Genomic DNA, 12,537 nt, shown 5'->3' on the forward strand with positions numbered 1-12,537 from the left:
AGAACCGGTGACAAAGGGCAGCCCTGGCGGAGTCCAACCCTCACTGGGAACAGGTCCGACTTACTACCGGCTATGCGGACCAAACTCACGCTCCTCTGGTAAAGGGACTGGATGGCCCTTAACAGAAAGCCACCCACCCCATACTCCTGGAGTGTCCCCCACAGGGTGCCCCTGGGGACACGGTCTCAAGCCTTCTCCAAATCCACAAAACACGTGGATTGGTTGGGCAAACTCCCATGCCCCCTCCATCACCCTTGCAAGGGTATAGAGCTGGTCCACAGTTCCACGGCCAGGACGAAAACCACATTTCTCCTCCTCAATCTGCATCTCAAGTAAAATGTATATTTAATTACTCAGATGATAACAGCATTCACCCTGGTTTAAAAAACATGGGGCTGGGATGGGTTTTGCTTGAAGAATATGTCTTTGAATATTCTAATGTCTTTGAAAAATTTCAGTCTGGTTTTAGGGTGAACCACAGCACTGAGACGGCCCTTCTGAAGACTTTAAATGATTTTAGAGTAAATTATGATAAACAGAAGTTGACAGTGTTGGTTCTACTGGATCTAAGTGCTGCCTTCGATACGGTAGACCACACTATTCTTTTAACTCGTTTACAACAGATCGGCCTCTCTGGTGCTGTACATAGATGGTTCACATCCTACCTCACAGACAGGACTTTCATGGTGAGTTTAGAGACCTGGTACTCGAGGGTCCATGGGATTACATGTGGTGTGCCCCAGGGTTCAATTTTAGGCCCAGTGCTTTTTAATCTTTATATGCTCCCTCTTGGCGGAGTCATCAGGAGACACGGGGTTAACTTTCACAGTTATGCTGATGATACACAGCTGTACATCTCCGTGTCTCCGGATGACTCTCGGTCAATGGATGCACTTTTTAACTGTATTTTAGACATCGAATCCTGGATGGCAGAGAACTTTCTCCAGCTCAACCAGGACAAAACTGAAGTTTTAGTCATTGGTCCTGAGGCCCAGAGAGAGAAGCTTTTACCGAAATTACAATCTCTGTCTTTTAATCCATCTGAACAAGTGAAGAACCTGGGTGTGATTTTTGACTCTGAGCTGACTTTTATCCCACACATTAAAAATATCACCAAAATAGGTTTTTATCTTCTAAAGAACATTGCCAGAGTCCGCCCCATTCTCTCTCGGGCCGATACGGAGATGCTGATGCTTTTATCACCAGTGGGATAGACTACTGCAATGCCCTGCTTTCTGCTCTTCCTAAAAAGAGCATCTCAGGCTTACAACTCCTACAAAACTCAGCAGCACGTGTCCTGATGAAGACCAGGAGGCGGGAGCACATCACTCCGGTTTTAGCATAACTGCACTGGCTCCCCGTGTGTTCCAGGATCCATTTTAAAATACTTTTAATGGTTTTTAAGTGTCTTAACGGTCTTGGGCCTTCTTATCTCTCAGAACTGCTTTTACAATATGAACCCATGCGGACTCTGCGCTCCTCTGGCAGGCGTCTCCTGGTCATCCCTAAAGTCAGGACACACACTCACGGCGAGGCGTCCTTCCAGTACTACGGCCCTCGCCTCTGGAACGAGCTGCCAGAGGACCTCAGGGTCGTAGAGAACGTTCATGTTTTTAGAAACAGGCTCAAGACCCATCTTTTTAGCTTAGCTTTTAACTGATGCTATCATTTTTTTTATTAATTAATGAGGTCATTTATCTATTTATTTATTTATTATATGTATTCTTTTTATTAATCAACATTATTTAATATCTATATAACTTTTTATATTACTATTCTCATTTTAGCTCTTATTTTATATTTTAACCTTAATTTAACCTTTTTCCAGTGTTTCCTCTGTGGGAGCCCTCTGCCCTGGGAGGCGCTGGTCAGCTGTGGCGGCCTGGGTGCTTTCCAGGTGTGCCTGGGTGGAGGTGGGGGTCTCCTCCCTCCCTGCCCTGGGGGCCCGGAGTCAGTGCCTCGGCTGCTGCTGTGGATCTGCTGCTGTCGGGGCGGATGGCTCCCCTGATGGCATTTCCTTAGCTGGTCTGGCTCATAAGATGTCAGCCCATCGTGTTTTTTCCATGGGGAGGGGGGGCGGCATGTGTGTGTGTGTGTGTGTGTGTGTGTGTGTGTGTGTGTGTGTGTGTGTGTGTGTGTGTGCTGGAGGATGAGTGTTGTGAAGGGTTTTTATTCTCAGACTGTTTTTAAATTCTGGGGATGGGAGGGAATGTGGGCATGCAGGGTCTTTTTAATTTGTTAAGCACTTTGAGTTACATGCATTGTAGGATTAAGTGCTTTATAAATAAAGTTTGATTTGAATATGCAAATGAAGTCATGCACAGTAATATACGGTTGATTTCATATTATCAGCCCCTCCCTGGGCTGGTGAAGGGGTTTGAGTGTCCTAATGGTCCTTGGAGCTAAGTTGTCTGAGGCTTTATGCATCTTTTTTGCGTCACCCATGGCAAACAGGCCCTACGTGAGGGATCAGACAGAGCAGCCCAAAGACTCCTCATGAAAACAAACCAATGGAAACCGTGTCCCCTCGCCCTGACGTGGGTCACCACCTCTGCATGGATCATGGGTGAAAGCAAAGCCCGATGAGGAAATGTGGGTTCCCCTTTCTGTGGGCTCACCACTCGTGGGAGGGGCCAAAGGGGTCTAGTGCAGTGTGTGATGGGTGGTAGCCGAGGACGGGGACCTTGGCGGTCTGGTCCTCGGCTAGCTGGCTCTTGGTACATGGAATGTCACCTCTCTGATGAGGAAGGAGCCTGAGTTGGTGTGTGAGGTTGAGAGGTTCTGACTAGATACAATCCCACTACGCTACCCGGCCCGGGCCGACCCGGTACAGATGGGAGTGGCCCATATGAAACAACACAAGCACCTTGTCTGGGCTTCAGCCCCCCCAAAAACGGGCTAGAAACGCCCATGGATGGCAACAGCAACATATACACAGCTAACGTGAGTGAGTTACTGTGCGAGTGAGTGAGTGAGTGAGTGAGTGAGTGAGTGAGTGAGCGAGCGACCGTGCGAGCGAGTGAGTGAGCGAGTGAGTGAGCGAGTGTGTGACCGTGCAAGCGAGTGAGCGAGCAACCGTGCGAGTGAGTGAGTGAGTGACCATGCGAGTGAGTGAGTGAGTGAGTGAGCGACCGTGCGAGTGAGTGAGTGAGTGAGTGAGTGAGCGAGTGAGTGAGTGAGTGAGTGTTTGACCGTGCAAGCGAGTGAGTGAGTGACCGTGCGAGTGAGTGAGTGAGTGTGTGACCGTGCAAGCGAGTGAGTGAGTGACCGTGCGAGTGAGTGAGTGACCGTGCGAGTGAGTGAGTGACCGTGCGAGTGAGTGAGTGAGTGTGTGACCGTGCAAGCGAGTAAGCGAGCGAGTGAGTGACCGACCATGCGAGTGAGTGAGCGAGTGAGTGAGTGAGTGTGCGACCATGTGAGTGAGTGAGTGAGCGAGCGAATGAGTGACCGACCGTGCGAGTGAGTGACCGACCGAGTGAGTGAGCGAGTGAGTGACCGTGCAAGTGAGTGAGTGACCGTGCGAGTGAGTGAGTGAGTGAGTGAGTGAGTGAGTGACCGTGCGAGTGAGTGAGTGAGTGAGTGAGTGAGTGAGTGAGTGAGTGAGCGAGCGACCGACCGACCGTGCGAGTGAGTGAGTGAGCGAGCGAGTGAGTGAGTGAGTGAGCGAGCGACCGACCGTGCGAGTGAGTGAGCGACCGTGCGAGTGAGTGAGTGAGTGAGTGACCGTGCGAGAGAGTGAGTGAGTGAGTGAGTGAGTGAGTGAGTGAGCGAGCGACCGAGCGAGTGAGTGAGTGAGTGAGTGAGCGACCGTGTGAGTGAGTGAGCGACCGTGCGAGTGAGTGAGCGACCGTGCGAGTGAGTGAGCGACCGAGTGAGTGAGCGACCGTGCAAGTGAGTGAGTGAGTGAGTGACCGTGCGAGCGAGTGAGTGAGTGAGCGACCGAGCGAGTGAGTGAGTGAGTGAGTGAGTGAGCGACCGAGTGAGTGAGTGAGCGACCGTGCGAGTGAGTGAGCGACCGTGCGAGTGAGTGAGCGACCGAGTGAGTGAGCGACCGTGCAAGTGAGTGAGTGAGTGAGTGACCGTGCGAGCGAGTGAGTGAGTGAGTGAGCGACCGTGCGAGTGAGTGAGCGACCGAGTGAGTGAGCGACCGTGCAAGTGAGTGAGTGAGTGAGTGACCGTGCGAGCGAGTGAGTGAGTGAGCGACCGAGTGAGTGAGTGAGTGAGTGAGTGACCGTGCGAGCGAGTGAGTGAGTGAGCGACCGAGCGAGTGAGTGAGTGAGTGAGTGAGTGAGTGAGCGACCGAGTGAGTGAGCGACCGAGTGAGTGAGCGACCGTGCAAGTGAGTGAGTGAGTGAGTGACCGTGCGAGCGAGTGAGTGAGTGAGTGAGCGACCGAGCGAGTGAGTGAGTGAGTGAGCGACCGACCGTGCGAGTGAGTGAGTGAGTGAGTGAGTAGGGATGTTTTCTGTCTGATGGGTGCCTATAGTCTGGACACCCTTCACGTCCTATGGCGGTGATTTTTACCTGGGACAGCACAGGTGTGTCTTTAAGGTGGAAAAGTTGGATTAGAACATCCAGAATACGATGAAACAGGTGGTCATCACTTTTCTAGACCTTAGGCCACATGACCCATTTCTACCCAGGTGAATAATAAACCAGCTTTTGTCAAGCCCCTCCCCCTGTCCTGCATGTTCTCCGTGTCTGCTTCAGACCAACCTCGTTCACAACCTGAGCGTTTACACCAGCTGTGGTGCTGATCCAGATGCAGGGCTCCAGAAGGTTTCCACATGGAGTCAGGGCCCTGCATGAGGATGGATAAGGAATTCACCTGAGAAGTTAGACGTGGTTCAGACCTTATTTAGATCCACCAATCAGGACGTTCTTCTTCAGGGGAACCATCACCGCTGTGACTCGGGGGTACTCGTGGTATGAGAACACGGCTCAGGGGTCCAGGGGTCAGAGGAGGTTGGGAACCACAGGTTTAGGAGACTGATGGAGAACCATCTTACAGGTCTCTGTGTTTTCATTGTGTGTGTGTGTGTGTGTGTGTGTGTGTGTGTGTGTGTGTGTGTGTGTGTGTGTGTGTGTGTGTGTGTGTGTGTGTGTGTGTGTGTGCGCGTGTGTGTGTGTGTGTGTGTGTGTGTGTGCGCTCAGTGAGGCGTGTAAGAAGGACCCAGGCTGTGATTATTACTTCAGCATGGACTCAGACGTTGCTCTGACGAACCCTGACACCCTGAGGATCCTGATTGAGGAGAACAGGTACAGACCTCTGCTTCTGTCCCCCCATTGGTCCCTCTGAGTCCTGTTCTTCTTCTGTGGTTTTAACTGGACCCCTCTGTCACTCAGGTCCGTCATCGCCCCCATGCTGTCCAGACACGGCAAACTGTGGAGCAACTTCTGGGGCGCTCTGAGTCCTGAAGGGTACTACTATAGATCAGAGGACTACATCGAGATCCTGCAGGGGAAGAGAGTGTGAGTCTGTCTCTCACGCACACACACACACACACACACACACACACCAGCTGCTGCTGCGTGAGTGTTTCTGATCACTACCGTTAGACATCCCCGTGTCCTGGCTGGCTATGGTGTCTTAAAACAGGATGACCGTTACTGCAGGTGCTGCGATGGTCCTCTTGTTTTTTCCTTTGTCAGATGTTTATTTTAGTTTACTACACTGATGTGGCTCCAGTGGCGAGTAAACAATAGTAACAATAGTAACAACAATAGTAACAAGCAGTAAACAATAGAGGAGGGACAGGAAAAGGGGGTGGAGTTAAAGAACATTAGGAAACTACCTGGACACCTGTGGAGGGAGAGGAAACACCCACAGCATCGACCACCATCTGCTTGTTCCACGGTGATGTTCTTGAATGTTAGTTCAATATTATTAGTGACAGTCATAGACCAGGTAAATGTGTGTTGTGAACACATGTACACACAGGTTTGTGTGTGTGAGAGTGAGGATGTGGTTGTGTCTATTGTGTTCTATTGGTCGTGGAGGATCCCAGTCCTGCCCTGGAGCAGGCCGTGGGAATTGGAGGACAGGGGCCCCAGGAGAACCACCACAAGAACCGTGGTCCTCACCCAACAAGAGATGCACGGAGTTCCAGAGGAGCTACCCAGCAGCCACAGAGGACTGCAGCAACGATCGCTCAGACCCCGCCTGTAGCTGACTGCCCCTGAGCAGTCCAGGATATGGACCCTGAGGCATCCCACCCACCTGGCAGGGACCCAACCAGGCAAAGAGGCGCCTCTAGGACCCAACACCATCAGCCACCAGGGGCCCTAGACTCTGATAGTTTGGTAGGGGGAGATGAGCCTCAACTATCTCATAAAGAGAATCTGTCATAGCTCCCCTACGGAACCCACCAGACACCCTCCGACATCACCAGGGCAGGATCCACCCCTCAGTTAGGGGAACAATGCGAAAGCAGCCTACCCCATGCCACCCCAAAGGAAAACCTACACCAGTGATACCCAACTCCCTTCCCAGCATGTTTATGTATTTAGCAGACGCTTTTATCCAAAGCGACTTACAAGTAATAATCGGCATGTCGCCCTTGAGGCTAACAACAACAACAACAACAAATGATTTCCAGTCAGTCGTAGGTGGCAGTGAGGCAGCATGATGAATCATGGAGAGGAGGGAACAAGGAGTGGACAGTAGAGAGGGGGGACGGGTGCAGGGAGGGTGCTAGTTTAGAAGATGCTCTCTGAAGAGCAGGGTCTTCAGGAGTTTCTTGAAAGTCGAAAAGGAAGCCGCAGTTCTGGTAGTGCTTGGAAGGTCATTCCACATTTGTGGAACGATGCATGAGAAGAGTCTGGATTGTCCTGAGCGTGGTGTAGGCACTGCTAGCCGACCATCCTGTGATGACCGGAGCGGCCGGGCCGAGACGTAAGCCTTTGCAAGAGGATTCAGGTAGATGGGAGCCATACCATCTTGGACTTTGTATGCTAGTGTTAGCTATTAGAATTTGATGCGTGCTGCTAGCGGTAGCCAGTGGAGCTCAATGAACAGAGGGGTGACGTGTGCTCTTTTTGGCTGATTGAAGACCAGACGCGCCGCTGCGTTCTGGACCATTTGAAGAGATCTCACAGTACAGCCTGGAAGACCAGTTAGAAGGGTATTGCAGTAATGGAGGCGGGAGATGACAGTAGATTGCACCAGGAGCTGGGTGGCATGTTGTGTTAGGTATGGTCTGATCTTTCGTATGTTATACAGCGCAAAGCGGCATGAACGGGCAACAGAGGCAGCATGATCTTTAAAGGTCAGGTGTTCATCAATCACAACACCCAGGTTTCAAACTGCCTTTGAAGGAGCCAGAGATAGAAAGTCATTTTAGACTGAGATATTGTGCTGAATGGATGGTTTTGCTGGGATGACAAGTAGTTCAGTTTTAGAGAGGTTGAGTTGGAGATGGTGGGATTTCATCCATTTTGATATGTCAGAGAGACAGTTTGATATTCGTGCAGAGACAGTGTGGTCGTCCGGTGGAAATGACAGATAGAGCTGGGTGTCGTCTGCATAGCAGTGGTAGGAGAAGCCATGTGATCGAATGATCTCACCCAGTCAGGTGGTGTATATGGCAAAGAGAAGAGGTCCTAGTACAGAGGCCTGGGGGACTCCTGTGGCAAGATGGTGCACGGTAGAGGACTGTCCAAGCCAAGATACACTGAATGATCGTCCTGTGAGGTACGATTCAAACCAGGCGTGTGCTTTCTCTATGATGCCCATGCTAGAGAGTGTGGACAAAAGGAAGCCATGGTTGACAGTGTCACATGCAGCCGATAAGTCGAGCAGGATAAGCACTGAGGATTTGGCAGTCGCTCTAGCTTCTTTTAAGGATTCAGTCACTGCTAACAGAGCAGTTTCAGTGGAGTGGCCCTTTTTGAACCCAGATTGGTCAGGGTCAAACAGACAGTTTTGTGAGAGGTATTCTGTGATCTGCTTGAAGCATGTTTCAGTTGTTTCCCTAATCCAACAGTGCAGCAGCTCATCAAGCCTCTGCAGAAGCTTAACCACCTGCTGATTAAAGCAGGTGTGTTGAAGCAGGAAACCATGCTGGATACCGGCCTGTAAAGCAGCAGCAGAGGGCGACAGTCCCATAGTTTTCTTCACACACTTGTGAAGTTCACCACCACATGTGACCCATCTCCATCGAGGGGAGCGGTGAGCTGCAGCGCTGGCTGTGCTCGGGAACTATTTGGTGGTTTAACCCTAAAACAAACAAAGCTAATTCCAGAAAGTCGTATGTCCACCGCGTCTCCCAGCTCACACCAGGCCTCCTCGGCCATTTTACCGTGACAGGACCTTTAACTACTTTAACAGCTGCAGCTTGCTTCTCTGAGGGCTTCTTCTCAAACGTTAACGTGAGACGTGGCTGTCCTCTGGCTGGTAACCTGTGGCACTTTACACTCGCCTTGTGAGCGCTCGTCTATGGGAGGAGCCCACAGTCGTACCACTGCTCAGTGAGAGAGTAGGAAGCTGTGTGCTTCATGTCAGAGTCTACAGAAGCCACTCTGCTCACAGCCACTTCTGTTTACTAACCAGTGGCTCTAAGGAACACCACAGACTTCGTACCTCTTTAGTGGACCCGTCCATGCACACGGCCATGTTAGTGCTCCTGAGAAGGCTGTGTAAATCAATCAATCAATCAATACTTTATTAATCCCAGAGGGAAATTACACAACCTCACTGCATGGGGGCGACTGTCCCCACCTGGCCCAGGCCACGCTAACCAAAGTGTGATTCCACCTTTAGGGATGAGCTCATGTGAAAAGTTGGGCCAATATCTGAAATCAGTGCTACACTTGAGGGAGATTTTTGATACTTACCCATATTATCCATCCATCCATTCATCCATCCATCCATCCATCCATTCATCCATCCATCCATCCAATCCATCCCATCCATCCCATCAATCCCATCCATCCATCCATCCATCCAATCCATCCCATCCATCCCATCCATCCCATCCATCCCATCCATCCATCCAATCCATCCCATCCATCCCATCAATCCCATCCATCCATCCATCCATCCAATCCATCCCATCCATCCCATCCATCCCATCCATCCCATCCATCCATCCAATCCATCCCATCCATCCATCCATCCATCCATCCATCCCCATCCATCCGTCCGTCAGTCAGTCCGTCCGTCCGACCGACCGACCGACCGACCGACAGACAGACAGACAGACAGCACCAGGGATACATGCAGGAGGCATCCTAGCCTGATGTCTAAGCCACAGACTGGAACTGGCAGCATGTGGTGCTTTGAAGGAGGCTGGGGGAACCAATCACTTCAACATTGTTTTAGATCAGCTGTACTCCCTCTACCGTGCGTCCCCAAAACATCAAAGAGAATTAACCGAGAGGGCTCATAGTGTTGGGCAGCGGCTTCTTGTAATTGGACGTGTTTTATCAGCACGTTGGGTTGCTTCAAGTGAGAGGACAGTGAAAGCAGTATGGGAAAACCATCAAGCTCTGCAGATGCACTTCACAAGCGCTGCTGCGGATACCAACAGGGATTCAAGCGAGAGAGCAAAACACAACGGACTTAATGACGTTCTTACTTCTGTCTCCTTTGTGGCCGATCTTAGTGCCATGTATGATGCTCTCACAGAACTCGGTGACCTCTCAGGAATGCTCCAGAGACGAGACGTGACATTGGACCAAGCCGACAGGTTGCTAGCCCGGCATATCCATGTCTTTGAGTCAGTGGTATCCACACCGGGCCCGCAAACACAAGTGGCAATCGAAGCAGAAGAGAAGAACATCCTCAGAAATGTAAAGCTGCATGAAAATCAGAGGGTTCCAAAAGTCAACCCCGCACAGTTTTTCCGTAGCCTGGCTGTAAATGTGGAGTGCAGCATGACTCCAACAACTGCCTCACATGTCAGCAGAACCTCGTCTGTAAAGACAGTCCACTCCTCAAAGATATCCAGGTCCTCCAGTCTGACTCCTGGCCTGCAACAGCAGATATTCAGCACGGCGACGCGGACGTCAGACGTTTATGTGAGCGGTTCAAACATGAGGAAAGGGAAAGTGTCTTAGGATTTAGGGAGTATAAAGACCTCAAGGCTTCCAAGATACCAGCAGTGCTGAAGCCTCTTCTTAAAGCCGTCCACACCATTGCAGTATCAACAAGTGGATGTGAGCGAGCTTTCAGTTCACTGAGTGACACTCTCACTTCACACCAAAAGGCTTTCAGATCTGATTTTCCTCAAATGCAACGGACCACCATTGGATCAATGTCATGCACAAAGTTATGTGAGGTCGTGGCTGGCATCAGGGAGAAGGAGTGCAACATGTACATCCTGTGAGGCCCCTAGTGCTAACCAAGTGGACCCCAAGGCCTGCTGGAGCCTCTTCTGAAAGGACTTGGACCGTGGTTGTTGTTGTAGGTGCAGTTAGTTCATCTGGCACGGCACAGTCTGGTTACATTTTTAAGTTACTTTTGAAGATCTGAAGATTTTAACTTGATATTATGCTGGAAAAATGTTCTATGTAGTTTCAACACGTTACATGTAAGCTAAAGTCATTGGCTTAGTGTTTTATTAGTTAGTTTATGTGTATTTTAACATTATTTTGATCTCCTGCATATTTTCTTTGATTATGCATAAGTCACTTTGATTCACTAGTTCAAGAACTTCTGTTACGCTGTTGTTGGTTGCCCGATTGCTAATTAATAAAGCAATGGAAGTGGTATACCTTCACTTGAACTCGTTTAGTGTTCCTGCCCCCCCCCCCCCCCCCCCCCCCAACCCCGATACTCTTCTAAGGGGACTACTGGCACTTATTTTTTCCACTTAAAGCACTGATGGTAAGGTGGTGGAAGGGGTTGATGTGTGTGATATGTATCACATATGTATTCATCATAAGTGTAGGAGTTGGTAAATGTAGAGCTTTAAGAGCTTCACATATTACCTCTACTTATGACCGATACGCTGTGATACTCTATGTAAATATAGAATACCAACCGGCCTGGTCTTTGGGGGTTTATCAGCAGATTCTAGGGTTGTTTGTTTATTCAGGCATTGTAAACACTTTGTTTTGATTCAAGGAAAGAGTCAGGTCTGTAAAAGTAAGAATTTATTTACCAAACAATAAAAACTTGACCAGTTAACTAATATGTACTGTGATGGGTGGCTCTAGATGGAGGAGACGTGGTATACGGTGCCTATCAGAACGTTCGTGTCTAGGAGAGCCGAGTTCTGGGTGTCAAGGGAAAGACTTTGGTTTGCGTTGAGCTATGAGGTTGGTTATTATCGAAAGGCATCAGACGCCATCTATGTGTCTACGTCACCCGTTCTTGGAGACCCCCGTTTGGATCCGAGATGTCAAGGAGCCGATGACCCCCATGCACGTGGTTCGTAGAGAAACCCTCGATGCGACCAAGTCAGTCCTGGGTGGCGTCCGGGTCACACGATAGAGGAAACTGGTTGTGTCTTAGAGCAGCTGTTTCTGAGTAGCTGAAGGAGCAAGTTGCTTTGTTCTGAAGGAACAGGTGTGTGTGTGTCGGCTTTACAGCAACCTCTACTGCGTGTCAAAGGCTGCTTCGGGGTTACAGAGACGTCACTACGGACGTCCGTTTCCGTAGCTTCCTCTAGAACTCTGTAGAACTGGAACACTCTACCGCTGAGTCACCTGAGTGATTCTGTTTTCATACTCTTATATTAATTTCTTAACAAATCAGAGCGTGCCATGTTGAGGGATAGTACCAAGAATCTCAGAAACACGCCTTCTTTCAGATACAGGGGTTCTGATTGGTGGGTAAGTGTGTATGTGTCACGCGTTTGACTTAACTACTGATCCATGTATAATCAATGTAATAATTCATTTCACACTTTCAGCCATTCTAATTCCTAACCCTAACCCTAACCCTACCCTATCCAACGTATTGATTTAAGCACAGATGAATGAAACCTAATTAATATCCATGTAACATTCGTTCATTTCATGAATGATCAACACACATAAACAGAAGCAGTCCTCCAGGTACCAGTCCGGCCCGGCCTAGATAACGAGGCAGGCTTGGCCCAGAAGGGCCTTGAGGAGGGAACGTGATTGTTGACAGTACGTTATCGTGTGTTCAGAGCTGCACAGAGGCTCCGAACCAGCTGATAGGGTGCAGATCCGGCAGATTGAAGGACACACACGCAGACCCGTGTCTCCATGTCCACCAGATCTTGAAGGGTCTAACTGTGCTTTACTGGACATTACATAAGTTATATGTGCTGTACGTGTTTTATACGTATCATATATTATACGTGTTGTACATCTGTTATGAACGATACCCCCGGTACTGACTCGGACTGAGAGATCAAAGGTTATATTTATGGTGTTAATATTATACTAATGCATTAATAAACCCGCTGATGCCTCCTGAAACCCTGATGAGTCCCTTCACACACTCCGATAAAAACTACAGGCGCTGTTGACATGAAGCTGCCAGCATCGGCAGGTCAGTGACGGAGGCTGTTTCTGACTCCATGAGAGTCTGAGTCCGAGTGGACTGGGCCCCGCAGGGTTA

The 12,537-nt window shown here is 49.7% G+C and overlaps 1 protein-coding gene across 2 annotated transcripts in view; it reads left to right on the forward strand.

Annotated features, from left to right (window-relative positions):
* Positions 1–12,537, forward strand: part of plod3 (procollagen-lysine, 2-oxoglutarate 5-dioxygenase 3) — a 52,063-nt gene that overhangs the window by 29,631 nt on the left and 9,895 nt on the right. For both annotated transcript variants that reach the window (XM_054738566.2, XM_054738567.2), the window contains exons 11-12: positions 5,154–5,258; positions 5,346–5,471. In XM_054738566.2, coding sequence (XP_054594541.1) covers positions 5,154–5,258; positions 5,346–5,471 — 231 coding nt within the window. The remainder of the gene's footprint in view (positions 1–5,153; positions 5,259–5,345; positions 5,472–12,537) is intronic.

Source organism: Nothobranchius furzeri, chromosome 2 (genome assembly GCF_043380555.1).
Source record: "Nothobranchius furzeri strain GRZ-AD chromosome 2, NfurGRZ-RIMD1, whole genome shotgun sequence".
In the NCBI taxonomy this organism is placed as follows: domain Eukaryota; kingdom Metazoa; phylum Chordata; class Actinopteri; order Cyprinodontiformes; family Nothobranchiidae; genus Nothobranchius; species Nothobranchius furzeri.